The 17,570-nt window shown below is 36.1% G+C and overlaps 1 protein-coding gene across 1 annotated transcript in view; it reads left to right on the forward strand.

Moving 5' to 3' along the window:
* Window positions 1-17,570, forward strand: part of LOC306881810 (protein strawberry notch homolog 2-like) — a 41,486-nt gene that overhangs the window by 16,228 nt on the left and 7,688 nt on the right. Inside the window, exons 12-29 of the mRNA XM_079436095.1 lie at window positions 4,131-4,248; window positions 5,283-5,388; window positions 5,482-5,635; window positions 5,722-5,898; window positions 6,776-6,873; window positions 7,178-7,260; window positions 7,373-7,555; window positions 8,483-8,604; window positions 9,767-9,898; window positions 9,998-10,133; window positions 10,212-10,324; window positions 11,135-11,206; window positions 11,801-11,909; window positions 14,762-14,833; window positions 15,248-15,391; window positions 15,550-15,644; window positions 17,208-17,300; window positions 17,435-17,566. Coding sequence (XP_079292221.1) covers window positions 4,131-4,248; window positions 5,283-5,388; window positions 5,482-5,635; window positions 5,722-5,898; window positions 6,776-6,873; window positions 7,178-7,260; window positions 7,373-7,555; window positions 8,483-8,604; window positions 9,767-9,898; window positions 9,998-10,133; window positions 10,212-10,324; window positions 11,135-11,206; window positions 11,801-11,909; window positions 14,762-14,833; window positions 15,248-15,391; window positions 15,550-15,644; window positions 17,208-17,300; window positions 17,435-17,566 — 2,139 coding nt within the window. The remainder of the gene's footprint in view (window positions 1-4,130; window positions 4,249-5,282; window positions 5,389-5,481; window positions 5,636-5,721; window positions 5,899-6,775; window positions 6,874-7,177; window positions 7,261-7,372; window positions 7,556-8,482; window positions 8,605-9,766; window positions 9,899-9,997; window positions 10,134-10,211; window positions 10,325-11,134; window positions 11,207-11,800; window positions 11,910-14,761; window positions 14,834-15,247; window positions 15,392-15,549; window positions 15,645-17,207; window positions 17,301-17,434; window positions 17,567-17,570) is intronic.

Genomic DNA, 17,570 nt, shown 5'->3' on the forward strand with positions numbered 1-17,570 from the left:
GTGGGTTGGACTGTAGCGTGGTAGAAGACAAGTTAGGTACGCAGGAGCTAAACCATTTAGGGCCTTATAGGCAAGTAATAAGATTTTGTAAATGATACGGAACTTAATAGGTAGCCAGTGCAGAGACTGTAAAATTGGGGTAATATGATCATATTTTCTTGACCTGGTAAGAACTCTAGCCACTGCATTTTGGACTATCTGTAGCTTGTTTATTGAAGATGCAGGACAACCAGCTAGCAGTGCATTACAATAGTCCAGTCTAGAGGTCACGAATGCATGAACTAGCTTTTCTGCATCAGAAACAGGTAGCATGTTTCGAAGCTTGGCAATGTTTCTAAGATGGAAGAATGCTGTTTTTGTAACATGGGAAATATGATTTTCAAAGGACAAGTTGCTGTCTAATATAACACCCAGATTTTTGACTTTAGAGGACGTAACCGTATATCCGTCTAGTCGCAAATTGTAATCCAAGATATTTTGTGTACTGTTTTTTTGGTCCAATAAGTAATATCTCTGTCTTATCTGAATTTAATAGGAGGAAATTATTGGTCATCCAATCTTTTACACTTTTTACACAATCTATTAGCTTAGATAGTTTAGAAGTTTCATCTGGTCTTGTTGAGATATATAGTTGAGTATCATCAGCATAACAATGAAAACTAATCCCATATTTTCTAATAATATTACCAAGGGACAACATGTATATTGAAAATAGCAGAGGACCTAGGACAGATCCTTGTGGTACTCCATACTTTACTGGTGATAATTGAGATGACTCCCCATTTAAATGAACAAAGTGGTAGCGATCAGACAGGTAGGATCTAAACCATCTTAAAGCCTGGCTTTGAATACCAGTATAGTTTTGTAATCGATCTATGAGTATATCATGGTCTATAGTGTCGAACGCAGCACTAAGATCAAGTAATACTAGCAATGAGATGCAGCCTTGACCTGAAGCAAGAAGTAAGTCATTTGTAATTTTAACAAGTGCAGTTTCTGTGCCATGGTGAGGCCTGAAACCTGACTGAAATTCTTCATAGATATCATTTTTTAGGAACACAATTGAGCAGACACAACTTTTTCTAAAATTTTAGACATAAACGGTAGATTTGAAATGGGTCTGTAATTTGCCAGTTCATTAGAATCTAGTTGTGGTTTCTTAATAAGAGGCTTAATAACCGCCAGCTTGAATGGTTTTGGGACGTGACCTAAAGATAACGATGACTTAATAATATTGAGAAGCGGTTCATCTGCTACAGGTAACAACTCTTTCAGTAGTTTAATAGGTACAGGATCTAATAAACATGTTGTTGGTTTAGATGCACTGATAAGTTTATTTAGCTCTTCCTGTCCTATAGTTGTAAAGCACTGCAGTTTTTCTTTGGGTGCGATGAATGAAGCTGAAATACTAGATGCAGTAGAATATACATTTGATATTGTTATCTATTTTATCAGTAAAGAAATTCATAAAGTCATTACTATTAAACTGTGAGGGAATATTTAGATCAGGTGGCGTGTGTTTATTTGTTAGTCTAGCCACTGTGCTAAATAAGAACCTTGGATTGTTTTGGTTATTATCTATGATTTTGCGGATATGCTCTGCCCTGGCAGCTTTTAGAGCCTGTCTATAGCTGGACATACTGTTTTTCCACGCAATTCTAAAAACTTCCAAGTTAGTTTTTCTCCATTTGCGCTCAAGATTACGAGTTTCTTTCTTGAGAGAATGGGTGTAACTGTTGTACCAGGGCGCAGTACGTTTTTCTCTAACCTTTTTCAATTTGAGGGGGGCAACAGCTTCTAATGTATTAGAGAAGATAGTGCCCATGTTGCTAGTCATTTCGTCTAGTTCATGTGTATTTACCGGTACACAGAGCAGTTGAGATAAATCAGGCAGGTTATTTGTGAATCTGTCTTTGGTGGCTGGAACAATAGTTCTGCTCGGACGATAACGCGGAGCCATATAATTAATATCAGTAATAGGCAGCATGCACAATACAGGGAAATGATCAGTAACATCATCATTTTGAAGTACGATATCTATATCGGTAAGATCAATTCCATGCGATATAATTAAATCTAGCATATAATTAAAACGATGAGTGGGCCCGGTGATGTTTTGCTTGACTCCAAAAGAGTTTATTAGGTCAGTAAACGCAAGTTATATAATTTGTATCATCAACGTGAACGTTAAAATCTCCGACAATTAGCACTTTATCAACATTAACCAATAGATCTGAGAGGAAATCTGCAAATTCTTTTAGGAAATCTGTATATGGCCCTGGCGGTCTATACACAGTAGCCAGAGCAAGAGATAGGAGAGATTTCTTCTGCATATCTAACAGTATAACATTAAGCAGAAGTATTTCGAATGCGTTAAACCTCCTGTATCCTGTTTTCTGAGTAACATCGAGAATATCACTATAGTTGCAACACCGCTGCCACGACCAGTCTGACGGGGCTCATGTTTATAACAGTAGCTTGGTGGAGTAGACTCATTTAGACCAAAATATTCATTTGGTTTAAGCCAGGTTTCAGTCAGGCAGAGTACATCAAATTTATTATCTGTGATCATTTCATTTACAATAACTGCTTTGGGTGCGAGTGATCTAATATTTAGGAGCCCAAGCTCAATTGTTTTTGTTAATTTATTTTCCGTTTTTCTGGTTTAATCACGATCAGATGTTTTCTAGATCCTGCATTAAATTTATATTTTGACCTCGCTATTCGGGGAACAGACACAGTCTGTATAGATTGGACAACGCAAGTACTTCTATCTTTTAAGTGGGCAGAACAAAAGTCATCATAGTAGTTATTTGAGAATTGGCTTACTAGTCAGATGGAGCATAGCGTCCTGGAGATGTTGCATTCCGCTCCGACTCTGCTGGGGTGCAGGCCATCAGCACGAAAAAGCCTAGGACGCTCCCAGAAAAGATTCCAGTTATTAACAAAGAGCAGTTTCTGTTCTTTACACCATGACAATAACCATTCGTTTAAAGCAAACAGTCTACTGAACCTTTTGTGTCCTCGTCGATACGTGGGAACGTGGGTCCTGACACGATGATCGTTGTCGCGGGCGATGTACTGCGTACCGTCTCGATCAGGCTCCTGAAGTCCCTCTTCAGTGTCTCCGTCTGCCGCAGCTTGGTGTCGTTAACCCCTGCGCGCAGCACGACAGCACCCATGCGCTCGTCGCCCTTCAGGATCGCGGGTATCTGCGCAGAAACATCGAGAACACGAGCACCGGGGAAACAGTGAGTGTGCACTTTACCTTCAGCTAATGTAGCACGGACGTGCCGGACGATGGAGTCTCCGACGATCACAGTGTCGCGTTCCGTTTCACGGAGGGGAGCGAAGCAGTTCCAGGTGGAGATCTCGAAGACCGGAGGCGGCGGAGGGGGAGAGGTCGTCGCCCGGGGCCTGGCTCGTGTCTTCCGCTGCTGGTGCACCCAGGGTCCGTGGCGTCCCGGCACCGGAGTGAAGGACATCTGGGAAGATCGCGTTCTGGGTGCACAGGGTCTGTGCAGAGAAACACACGGAGTAGAGGTGGGAGTGTTAGCAGCATGCTGTATACTTACCCCGGACTTGTGAGCGTCAGCCCGGGATGTTTCCAGCGCGGCTCTCCGCTCTCTCAGCTGGGCCTGCTTCTCCACCAGGTCGCGGATCTGCTTCTCCACGGCCTCCAGCTCCAGCTGCACCGAATGCAGCTCAAATGTGTCCTCACCTGCACTCAAAGGTAGACACAAATCCGCCATTTAAGCAAGTAACAGTGAAACAATGGTAATGTGTGTGTGAACAGAGTATTAGCAATGTAAGCGAGATTAGCGACAGCCACGCTGCCGATGCTAACGGGCTAATAGCAGACTCGAGAAATCAAAATAAAACTAGTGATAACAAGGCGCTCTGATTGGTTTTGTTTTAGAATGCTGTAGGGGATATATTCACACGTTATAGAAACGAAAATGATAGTGTATAAAATTGTTTTTAAGATGGAAAATAGACGATAAAGAATCAATTTGATGGAGCTCAAACTCAAAACACGCAGTCACAAATCAGCGCAATGCGTAGATTGACACATTTCTATGAACAAAACTATTGTAACAGTGCTGTTGACCCTTGACCTTTAACCTTAGATTGTGTTTGATGAGTGCCATAAGGCTAAAAATGCGACCTCCACCAAGATGGGTAAAGCAGTCCTGGACTTGCAGAGCAAACTGCCCCGGGCGAGAGTGGTGTATGCTAGTGCCACAGGTGGGTGTTTCTAAGAGTTTTTAATGTTTTTTTAAGAAGTCTCTTCTGCTTACCAAGGCTGCATTTATTTGATCCAAAATACAGTAATATTGTGGAATATTATTACAATTTAAAATAACGTCTTTCTATTTGGCTATGTTGTAAAATGTAATTTATTTCTGTGATGCACAGCTGTATTTTCAGCATCATTACTCCAGTCTTCAGTGTCATATGATCTTCAGAAATCATTCTAATATACTGATTTACTGAAACATTTCTGATTATTATCAATGTTGAAAACAGTCTGGAAACGGTGATACATTTTATTTTCAGGATTCTTTGATGAATAGAAAGTTCAAAAGAACAGCATTTATTTGAAATAGAAAACTTTTGTAACATTATAAATGCCTTCCTTTACTGTCACTTTTGATCAATTTAATGCATCCTTGCGGAGTAAAACTGTTCATTTAAAAAAAAAAAAAAATCTTAAAGCTTTTTATTTTTAGCTTTGCTGTCGCAGGAATAAATTACTTTAAATAATTGACATTATTTTAAAATATATTCAAATAGTAAAAAAAAATTGTAACAATATTTTACAATGTTGCAATTTGTTTTTACTTTTTTAGCAAATAAATGCAGCCTTGGTGTGCATATTTTTATATTTTCTGTTTTCATTTTAATTATTATTTTTTATTAATTTTGTTGGTTTTAGTATTACATATGTATATATACTTTTATACATTTTTTGTTTTAAGTATCTTAGTACATCAAGTTTGACTAAATTAAAATAAAAAAATTCCCTTGACAACTAGCTGAAATAAAATAAATATGAATAAATAGTAAATTAATAAATATTGTATTTTATTTCAGTTAAAGGTAATTTTTTAAGTTACAAAGGTTTTTTTTTTTTATGTTTAGTTTTTTTTTGGATGATGTTTTCCAAAGGAAGCCATTGCCAAATCCCCTTAAAAATAGTTCATTTTGGTTTCATGCATTCTGAGCTCTTCTGAGGATTAATGAGACCTGAGTTTTCTGCCTTCATTCTCATTCTCCAGGTGCTTCTGAGCCAAAGAATATGATATACATGAGCCGACTGGGGATCTGGGGGCTAGGAACGCCGTTTAAGACGTTTGACGACTTCCTTCATGCTATTGAGAAAAGGTCAGAGTTCATGCTCAGGATCACAATGGTCTGTTTTATCTGATGAAAATCTTCATCTTCTCTCATAAACATTTACTCATGTTCATGTTCCAGGGGTGTTGGCGCCATGGAGATTGTTGCAATGGATATGAAAGTGAGTGGCATGTACATCGCACGGCAGCTGAGCTTTTCTGGCGTGTCTTTCCGCATAGAGGAGATTACACTGGACGAAGAGTTCAAACTGGTCTACAACAAAGCAGCTAGACTGGTGAGAGAAACACTTGTGTTGTGTCAAATCACTTTGTCCCAAATAATGAATTAAGCAGTAGTTAAAGTGTTTCTTTCTCTGTCTAGTGGGCCGAGGCTCTCGATCTGTTCACCAGAGCTGCGAATACATTGGGTCTGGCCTCCCGTAAGTCTCTGTGGGGTCAGTTCTGGTCGTCACACCAGAGGTTTTTTAAGTACCTGTGCATCGCCGCTAAAGTCCGTCGTCTGGTTGAACTCGCTCATACTGAGCTGCAGCACGGCAAGGTGAGTCAGTGATTAAGATTTGTGCTTTTGCTCGTTAAGAAGAGGTTTTACTGGGTTTTAGATATCCTTGTCCTTACCCCATAAATAATATTAGTAATTTTATAGCTGTACTATAAAAAAACTATTGCTATATATTAATATATATTACTATATTTTAATGTACTATAAAAAAAAATATATATATATTTCTTAAATTTCCCTTTTTTCTTATTTTATAAAAGATATTACATATTACGATAGTAATATATAAATATTACAACAGTGATATTTCTTATTGTATACTTATTTTTTAACATTTAGTAATAATAATTTATTATACAATAATAATAATGACTATTATTGTTGTTTTATAGTCATTTTAATATATTATACTAATAATAATAATTTATTAATATTATTATTGTTGTTGTTGGTGCCATTTTATAGTCTTATCAGTATGTAATCACACAATTTCTGGCCAAACAAATAAGTACAGCAAACCTGGCACTTTTTTTTTTTATTTGATTTTCTTTTTACATGGCAGATGCAATTTTTATCAGGAACAAAGTAGTTAAAAATCACCTAAATGTATTTTAGATTTTTGATAGTATTAACTTTAAATGTCTTATATATTTTCTTGTTTATTGTATGACTTATGTTATTAATTTAGTTTTCGCCATCAAACCAGCCTTGCTGCTGACATGGCATTAAAAAGCATAAATAAAAATTAATAAATAAAATAAAATACAAACTTTCTTTTTCCCCGTGCAAATCATGCAGCCCTTCCCAGTAATTACTGATGACTGGAAGGTTAACTTCATTGTGGGAACCCTGTATTAAGTGTTTCACTAGTTATGCTAAATGTGGCTCCGCCCTCTCTCCGTGTCATTTCAAACAGTGCATCGTGATTGGCCTGCAGTCCACTGGAGAGGCTCGTACACGAGAGGTCCTGGATGAGAACGACGGACACCTGGACCGATTTGTCTCCGCTGCTGAGTGAGTGTCCTCATTTCCACAAGTCCACGTGCAGCTAGTGCAACTTCTTTCTTCTTCAGTGGGGAAAGACTGAAATCTCCCACAAATCACCAGTAGACCAATCAGAATCAAGTATTCCAGAGAACCTTATAGTCACCACTAATAACCTACTCCTAAATGTAATGTAGAAACTTAATAGTATTTCTGTAAAGCTACAAAAAAAAAAAAAAACTTACAATAATCAATAGAAAAAGGATAAATTGCTCTGTGGTTATGTGTCACTGTGGGTGAACTGGATTGAGATTTGTGTGTTCTTGTCCTGTAGGGGTGTTTTCCAGTCATTAGTTCAGAAACACTTCCCAACACAGAAACCTAAAAGAGAGAAAAGCGCCGCAAACAAGAGGAAACGTGAGTCGCATCATCTTGTGCTGTATCAAACATTTTTGTGTCTCTGGGGTTCGGGTCTGTGGGTTTTTGTGCATCATGAATCTTTCTGAAAGCAATTCTTTGCCTTCTGAAGGAAAACCCAGAGCACGGCCTTCAAAATTTCCAAAGCACTGTGTGGAAGTGGGCGGGGTTATTAAAATCAGCGACGACTCCGACTCAGACTCGGATGAGATTGACAGCTACTCTAACTCCTCCCCTGATTCACTACAGGACACTGATGATGTGATTTTCGTGAACCACATCAATGGACCTGCTGGTAGGTTGACTGAAATGCAACTGTTTCCGAAGAATGTGCTCATGCTAGGGCTGGGCGATATGGCCAAAAATTATCACCATCATTTTTTTTTCATATCAGTCGATATTGATAATTATCACGATAAATGTCAAATTTTTATTTCAAGTTTAAAGGCATGATTTTTGCTCCAATGTGAAAGTTGTTCAAACAGACGGTTAATTGGGGTTTTAAACTATTCTTTATGGTCAGAACATGAATTCTTTACACTTTTCCAGTCATTTTTACTTAACAAAATAAGTATCTTAATAGAAAAAAATTATTTGTTCTGAGTAATATTGTTTCAAATCAAGAAACAGGTTTGTGTTGCCTGATAATATTAATATATATATATAACTTTTTTTTTTGTCTCTTAGAAATACACATTTGATAGTAGCTTGTGTTAGGATGCAGATGTAGATTTATGTTCATTATCAAAATCAGTTATATTTGTAAAAATTGTTGCATTCTCATTTTTATATGGTGAAATGTAATCATTCTGACTGTTTGAGGTGTTTGTTTAACCATTGGTCTTCCATAGTAACATACATTTAGATCATGATAATCACAGTTAAAACTATAAAATATAGCACCTCAATATTATGGTAAAAATGTAATATGGCTTCTAAAACAGTAGTCTAAATACATTTAGTATAAACACACAATCGCTATTGCTTAATCACATAAAAATACTGTAATTATATTCCATTAATACGTCTTCAATACATTTAATAATATAATAATATTCTTTTAAATACCCACATTTTTGACAATACCATGGTGTCCACTTATTAAATCACACAATACACACTTATTAAATCAGACCTAATTTCAGTCTAGACGTCTAAACTACACCGGAGGGATTAAGGTCTATTTCAGACTCTGCTGAAGTCATCCTGTGTGTGTTTTCAGCTAAACTACAAGAACTCAAGCAGAGGCTGCTGGGTAAAATAGCAGAGCTGGGGAAGGAGCTGCCGCTCAACACTCTTGACGAGCTGATTGACCGGTTTGGAGGACCAGAGAAGGTGTCCGAGGTGAGGAGTCACTGTAATGCATTGTTTCAAACACACTGGTGAGCGACAACACTGTTTCACGAACACTAAATATAGACGGCAACATTGTAATTTTCATATTTCTGACTAACATTTCGTCTCAGCCTCTGATGCCATGTCCAAAGCATTCACAGATGGTCTGATGGAAATTTCACACACAAATGACTAGCTTTCTCAAACTGTCAAGCTCAAATATGACACTTCTGTTTTTTTCCAGTCCACCAGGAAACAAAGTTCTGTTTACTAGTTCCCAGGTTGCTACAATGAACATTTCATGACAGCAGTTTTCAGTGTTATTATTGTACACTAAAACTATTGAAAATATTTTTTTGCTATCTGAAATAAAGCTAAAAAATACAGAAAATAAACACACACACACATATACACACACACGTACATATATAAACTAAAATAAATAATTAAAAAATAAATAAAGATATAATTGAAATAAAATATACATTTTAAGCTAATTATAAAAATAAAAATGAATAAATAAATGAAATCTTGAAGTGTTGCTCTGGAAACTAACTGGAAAAAAATAAGTTGAGTTCAAGCTCTAAAATGACTAAAGGTACAAGAGAAATAAATATAAATTAAAGCTAAATAGAAAATGAGAAGTGTAATAGAAAAATGAATATTAGAAATAAATATAATTTATAAATGAATGAAATAAATATAAATTAAATGTTGCTCTGGTAACTACCTGAAATAAAGTTTGAAGTTCTAAAATGACTAAAACTACAGCTGAAATAAATTTTAATTAAAGCTTAGTAGAAATATTTTTGTTTAACTTAAATGAAAATGAGAAACTGCTTCATATAGAAAGTATGAAGTACTAAAATTACAAATAAAATAAACATAAATCTAAAAAAAACTACCTAAAAAGTAATAATAATAAAAAAATTCTAAAACAAAATTACTAAAACATAAAAACACAAAACTTTAAACTAAAATTGAAATAAAAACTGAAAATATAAAAATAAAAATAAAAGCTCATTCAAACATTACAGATAAATAACACTGTTCTCAGAGTTTTGATTGAGACACTTGATGCTTGTTCACATCTGTGTTAGACTTAGTCACAATGTGATATGACACACAAGTTAAATGCTAAGAGTGTGTGTGTGTGTGTGTGTGTGTGTAGATGACAGGCCGTAAGGGACGTGTAGTGCGGCGTCCTGATGGCAGCGTTCGATATGAGACCAGAGCGGAACAAGGCCTGACCATCGACCACGTCAACGTCAGAGAGAAAGAGCGCTTCATGACCGGAGAGAAGGTGACGACCTCTGACCTACAAACACAGAATACCACCTCCTGATCGAACCCAGTGCCATTCTGTATGTTTGCACTAATGCTCTTTCTCTTTCCCTCTCAGCTGATAGCCATCATCTCTGAAGCGGCTAGTTCGGGCATCTCTCTACAGGCGGATAGACGCGTGCAGAACCGCAGGAGACGTGTTCACATGACCTTAGAGCTGCCGTGGAGCGCCGACCGCGCCATCCAGCAGTTCGGTGAGTGTCTGTGCTTGTTTGTGTGCGTTTGAGAGGCATCTTGGGGGTTGCTAATACTGTGGCTGTGTATCTTACCAGGTCGAACGCATCGCTCAAATCAGGTTACAGCTCCAGATTATATCTTCCTCATCTCTGAGCTGGCTGGAGAGAGACGCTTCGCCTCTATCGTTGCCAAGAGATTGGAGAGCCTGGTAAAGTCTCACCGCAGTCTCTGTTTTTCAGATGTTATATACACTAGCACATGTGCATTGCACACAATAATACATTTGCATCATGTTATAATCAGGTTTGACTTGAAGCTTGCACTGTCAAGTGATTTCTTTCATGTCATACTAAAAGCAAAATACTTCTTAAGGAGACAAAATCTCTGCTAATGAGAACTTTATTCCCAAAGAACACATGCTCTCAATTTGGAGAATTTTAGTGAAAATTAATCAATTCATTAGTTTTTTCTTAAAAAATACAAAAAGTGTTTCTGCTTAACTATTTATTTAAAAAATATGTAATTTTTTAACATGTTAAACATTGAATTAATTGTCAGATACAGTTTACTGTGTAACCAAAATACAAATAATAACCAGAAAAATAGTTGTTCTGCTTAATGCTGTACTTAAACAAGCCTGAAATATGGTGGGACTCTTATTTTGTAATGTCTTTATTAAGAACGTTGACTTTGAAACATGCAGCACTCATATTTGTCTCATTAAATCATCCTCTTTTAATCACATTAAGCACATTAATATACAGCTATGTTTTGCAAGATTTTGGACCAATAAGATTCACTATGGGCAAAGCTACCCAAAATACAGTTCAGTCAAAGCCAAGCAAAAATCATTGCAACTTATGAACTTAAACATGTGCACATTACTACCTGTGTAATTGAAAGTATATGTCCTTAAGCTTCTGTAGCCATTCTACAATCCCGTGAGCGCTGATTAAAATGTTGTCAGATGTTTGAGAGCTTGTTAATGGAAATGCATCCACATTAAAATGTTTTATAGGGGGCGCTAACACACGGGGACCGACGAGCCACTGAATCCAGAGACCTGAGCCAGTACAACTTTGAAAACAAAGTAGGGACATATTCTCCTTTTATCAGCCAAAATATAATAGACTATTCTCTGTTCTCACATCTGGCTTTATTAGGGTGTTGTTTTAGGATTATATATTTACTATTATTGTGTTTATTAATATTTTGAATTGGCTTTTATTTTTATATTTTCAGTTTTCGTTTTAATTTTACATTTAGTAACTTTGTCCTTTTTATAATTTTTATTTATTTAAAAGTTTATATTTTTTATTAATTTAATTCATTATTTGTATTATTTTAGGACTTACTCAAGTTAATTTTTTTTTTTTAAGTTTTCAGTTTTTCATTAATTTATTTACATTTTATTTTACCTTTATTTCAATTACTGAAAGAAAAGTTCAGTAGTTTTAAGCTTATTTAATAGTTTTAGTTAACAATAACAACACATCTCATTTGACTTCGATTCATTTGGTTGATGTTTTCTAAACTCGGAAGAAATGTATGAACTGCAATATGGTTCACAGTTGGATGAAATCTTTTCATGCTCATTCCCATGTTGCAAATATACCACAGTTCAGACCCACAAATACAATGTGAAAAGGAATTGAACCAGTTTTTTACCCTCTGTCTGTCTTAGTACGGCACCAAAGCGTTGGATAAGATCACTAAAGCCATCCTCGGGCACATAGACAACAAAGTCCCTCCACCGAAGGGCTACCCAGGAGGAGACATCATGTTCTTCAGAGGTATTGTCATCTGTTTCAGTGATGCAGCTTATGCCAGTTTGATCAAAAGTGTAATAGATTAAATTACATTTTAACATATATGCATATAGATAACAGCTATTTTAAAATATAATAATATTTCACAATTTCTACTGTATTTTTGATCAAATAAATGCAGCCTCTGTGAGCAGAAGATACTACTTTGGAAAAATAGGGCCTTATGAAATATGTTTTATTTTTTTCTAAATTCATTTTTTTTCCGTTAATTTTTCTGGATTCCGGTTTTTTCTGTTTTAATTTTTCTAGACTCCTTTTTAATGGTCAAATTAAATTGTATTAATCAAAAAGCATGTCTAATTAATTAAAATCATGAAACTTATACAATTTAACATTAATTTATTAAAAGTGTAACAAAAATGGCATGTTTAGGGCCGTATGAAATGTTTTATTTTTTTCTCACCTTATGTTTTATTGTTACCAAATTTTGCGTTTTAGCATGTCTAATTATTTGAATGCATACAATTTTTATTTATTCTTACAGTAGCCTTATGAAATGTTTTTTCCCCCTCAGAAATTCTGTGTTTATTTAAATTTTACTGGTTATCAGATGAAGGATTAAAACATTTATTTAATTTATATTTTAATTAATTTTTGGCAATTAAAGGGGATTTACTATTGAAATTAAAATATTATTTCTTAAAGTTTTTCAACAGTAGTAGTAATAGTGCATTCTACTAAATAATAGTAATATAGCCTATTTCTGGCACAATGTCTTTAATAAGTTAAACCAAACCTCTATTTTGACGGCTGCCGTGAATGCCTTTAAAGTTCTGTGTGTATATGATATGAAATGGTAAAATATTTAAATATTTTTGTCACTCATTTCAGAAAGTGAAAGCCATATATTATATAGATTCATTACATACAGAGTGAAATATTTCAAGCCTTTATTTCTTGAAATTTTTATGATCATGGCTTATATATAATGAAACCCCAAAATTCAGTGTCTCAGAAAATTTGAATATTGCATAAGATCAATTTTTTTAAAAAAAAGGATATTTTAAACAGAATTGCCAGGCTTCTTTTCATTTCTATGCACTCAATACTTGGTTGGACCTCCTTTTGCATGAATTACTGCATCAATTCAGCGTGGCATGGAGGCAATCAGCCTGTGGCACTGCTCAGGTGTAATGGAAACCCAGGTTGCTTTGATAGCGGCCTTCAGGTCATCTGCATTGTTGGGTCTGGTGTCTCTCATCTTCCTCTTGACAATACCCCATAGATTCTCTATGGGGTTCAGGTCAGGCGAGTTTGCTGGCCAATCAAGCACAGTAACACCATGGTCATTGAACCAGCTTTTGGTACCTTTGGCAGTGTGGGCAGGTGCCAAGTCCTGCTGGAAAATGAAATCAGCATCTCCATAAAGCTTGTCAGCAGAAGGAAGCATGAAGTGCTCTAAAATTTCCTGGTAGATGGCTGCGTTGACTTTGGACTTCAGAAAACACAGTGGACCAACACCAGCAGATGACATGCAGCCCAAATCATCACTGACTGTGGAAACTTCACACTGGACTTCAAGCAACATGGATTCTGTGCCTCTCCACTCTTCCTCCAGACTCTGGGATCTTGATTTCCAAATGAAATGCAAAATTTACTTTCATCTGAAAAGAGGACTTTGGAGCACTGAGCAACAGTCCAGTTCTTTTTCTCCACAGCCCAGGTAAGACGCTTCTGATGTTGTCTCTGGTTCAGAAGTGGCTTGGTAGCCCTTTTCCTGAAGATGTCTGAGCGTGGAGACTCTTGATGCACTGACTCCAGCTTCAGTCCACTCCTTGTGAAGCTCTCCCAAGTGTTTGAATCAGCTTTGCTTGACAGTATTCTCAAGCTTGCAGTCATCCCTGTTGCTTGTGCACCTTTTCCTCCCCAAATTCTTCCTTCCAGTCAACTTTGCATTTAATATGCTTTGATACAGCACTCTGTAAACAGCCACAGCTTTCAGTAATGACCCTCTGTGACTTACCCTCTTTGTGGAGGGCGTCAATGTTCGGCTTCTGGATCATTGCCAAGTCAGCAGTCTTCTCCATTATTGTGGTTTCAAAGAACAAGAGATACCCAGAATTTATACTGTACGGTCATTTATTGAAACTCAAATGTAAATATTATAATATTTTGAGATATTGATTTTGGATTTTCATGAGCTGTAAGCTCTAACAAAAAAAGTTTTGAAATGTTTTACTTTACATGTAATGAATCTAAAATATATGAAAGTTTCACTTTTTGAAATAACTTACAAGAAAAAAAACTTTCACAATATTTTTTTTTTTTTTAGATGTACCTGTATGTACTCATTGAGACGGCAGACGCTGAAACCACTGCGAGCGCCACACGTGCTTTGTGTGTAGTAAACAAAACCACGGGTCTGCTCCATTCCCATAGAGATGCGCAGAGCATGCAGGATTCATATTTAAATAGACTTTTGCGGCTTAATATTTACAGATACTAGTCCATAAAGCTATTTGATTTAAGTGTGACCTACTTTTGATTAATTCATTCAAACTTTGACAAATTCCGTGACATTCCGCGTTAAACTGTAAATTCCGTTTTTATGACTGGATTCCGCGATTCTGTCCGTGTTTTCTGCATCACGGGAATCATAGTCCCTAGAAAAAGAATAGAACTTCCGATAGTGGTGCTTAAGTAAATCCATGAAGTCTGCAAACTGTGATATCGGATAAACTAATCCTAGTATTGCTTGCTATTTTAATTTGTTTGTTTATCGGGACACAGCAAGAGACACTTTGTTTGAGCACATGCAGAAGAACATGACAGTGAAATGTTTGTGTGTACTGCTTTAACATTCATATGTGTTTCAGATATAAAGAAAGGCATGATTGATGTGGGAATCTTCTGTAAGGAGCCACGTCTGGGTCTGAATACAGAGAAAGGTGAATGTAATACAACAATAACACAATGATTTGATTATAAAGGCGGATTTACTACTCATCTCTATAGCGTATGATTAATGCAGCCATACCTTTAATTGAGCGATTTATTAGTGATGTATATATCTGTGCCTATTTGTGGACCTTTTGACATTATTGATCATGCATAATTCAAACCTGACATTATAGAAGTGTGTTAAATTCAAAATACACTGACAGCATTGTTGGATAATGCACATTTGTCCAGATTTTGTGTTACTGATGTAATACCTGTAATACCTTCACTTAGTGAAGTGCTTTAACTGACAGTTGCATCACATTTACATGCACAAATGCTTTTTGGATTTAAGTAAATGAAATGCAACTAATTTGCATCCGACCACGTGGCTAATTGCCTTTTTCTGTCCTGTATCCCAGACTGCACCATCAATAAGTTTCTGAACCGTATTTTGGGTTTGGAGGTCCATCAGCAGAACTCTCTGTTCCAGTACTTCACCAATAACTTTGACTACCTGATCAACAAGGACAAAAAAGAGGGAAAATATGACATGGGAATATTGGGTGAGGAATATGAATGTGCACATTACACTTATTTAGAGTTTAAATGAGCTTTTAATGCATGATAGTGCTGTTATATTTGTGTTGATGTGGTATGTTTTCACAGCAGTAGATGAGCTGTATGTGTGTCTGAGATAAATACTGTCATGTTCTGTGTTCAGATCTTGCTCCTGGTAATGATGAGATTCATGAGGAAACGCAGGAGAAGTTTTTAACTCCAGGAAACCCTCAGGAGGGTCAGGTCATCCTCTATAAGGTACATGTGAGGAAAGGAGAGTGCATTAAATTGATCAAAAGTGACAGTAAAGTCATTTATAATGTTACAGAAAATTTCTATTTCATATAAATGCTGTTCTTTTAAAATTTCTATTCATCAAAGAATCCTGAAAAATAAAATGTATCACACTTTCCACAAAAATATGAAGCAACTCTGTTTATAACATTGATAATATCCAGAAATGTTTCTTGAGCAGCAAATCAGTATATTAGAATGATTTCTGAAGGATCATGTGACACTGAAGACTGGACTAATGATGCTGAAAATACAGCTTTGATCACAGAAATAAATTACATTTTACTATATAGTCACACAGAAAACAGCTATTTTGAATTGTAATAATATTTCACAATATTACTGATTTTAGTGCATTTTTTAACAAAGAAATGTAGCCTTGGTGAGCAGAAGAGTCTTTTGAAAACATTAAAAACATCTCCAAACTTTTATATATAAAATTTTATTATATGCATTATAATTTTATAATTATTATTATAAAACTTTATTATATATATATATATATATATATTATATAGAGGTGTAATGGTTCACAAAATTCACGGTTCGGTTCAATACGACACAGTGGTGTCACGGTTCGGTACGTTTTCGATACGGGGGGGCGGGCAATTGGTTATGTCGCAATGTTGGTTAATGTTTCTGTTTTAAACCATGAATGTGAGCCAATGGATATCACACAAGCACGCGTTTTCACCAGGGTTTGCACAAGATTTATGCTGGTGAACGTCTTAATCTCAGTCAATTCACTATAAGCAGAAAGTGAAAGTAAAAAAGGAATGACGGAGCTTTCGGCATCTGACGCCGCATATTCTCTCAGAGACAGAGAAACGAATCTACTTCAACATTAATTAATTGTACTTTTAATAATAAAATAAACTTCATAATAATAATAGGCCTAATAAAAATAAGAATATAACAGGCCTACATTAATTGGAAATGCCAAATCCTCTTAATATTGCCAATAATTGATGTTTTTGGCAATATCTCTGGCTATCATCGATACAAGATCATCTCTGTCGACGCACCCCAGCAAGGGGAGGTTATCGCGGGGCAGACCGCACGTTGCCTGTTACGTTTGGGCTGCATTGTTGAGCGCAGTGGCACTGATATTTCACACACTTTAAGCTTTTATTTTCCAAACGTAATAGGATTAGTCCAACGAATCGTTTGGCTTGTGATGCATACCGAACCGAAAGCCTCGTACCGAACGGTTCAATACGAATACGCGTATCGTTACATCCCTAATATATATACATAATTTTTAGAACACTAGTATTTTCAGCAGCTAAAAAACTTTTAAGTCAAGTTATTTCTAAGTCAGTTATTTCTATCTTTTGCTGTAGTGTGTCAGTAGGAAATATCAGTTTAAACTTCCAAACATTCATTTTGCCATTAATTGCAATAATCCACTTAAACCCATTTTAGCTGCTGAAAATATTAGTAGTGTTATCATTTTGGCCACATATGTAATTATTATTTAGTTAGTGTTAGAAAAGTCCTGACATTGTGTTGTGTTTTTTTTTTCAGATCAGTGTGGATCGTGGGATGCCCTGGGAAGAGGCCTGCAGTAAAGCAGAGAAACTCACTGGGGACTATGAAGGCTTTTACCTCTCAAACAAGGTACACAACATCACACACTGATGTCTGACAATAAATCAAGCTTCCCATGTTTATGCAGTCGAAATCATCCAAGTGTCAAATTACCAGCCATCTTTGAGTATTTTAACACCATATATGTGTGTTTGTGTGTTCAGCTGCGTGGGAGTCAGCCGTGTGTCCTGCTTGCCGAACAGGGTCGGGGTCGTAATCTCATTCTGTATAAACCCAACATCGGTAAACAGGCTCATCCTGAGAACCTGGACAACCTGCTCCTGAGATACTATAAGGTAC

Source organism: Barbus barbus (genome assembly GCF_936440315.1).
Source record: "Barbus barbus genome assembly, chromosome: 15".
NCBI lineage: Eukaryota > Metazoa > Chordata > Actinopteri > Cypriniformes > Cyprinidae > Barbus > Barbus barbus.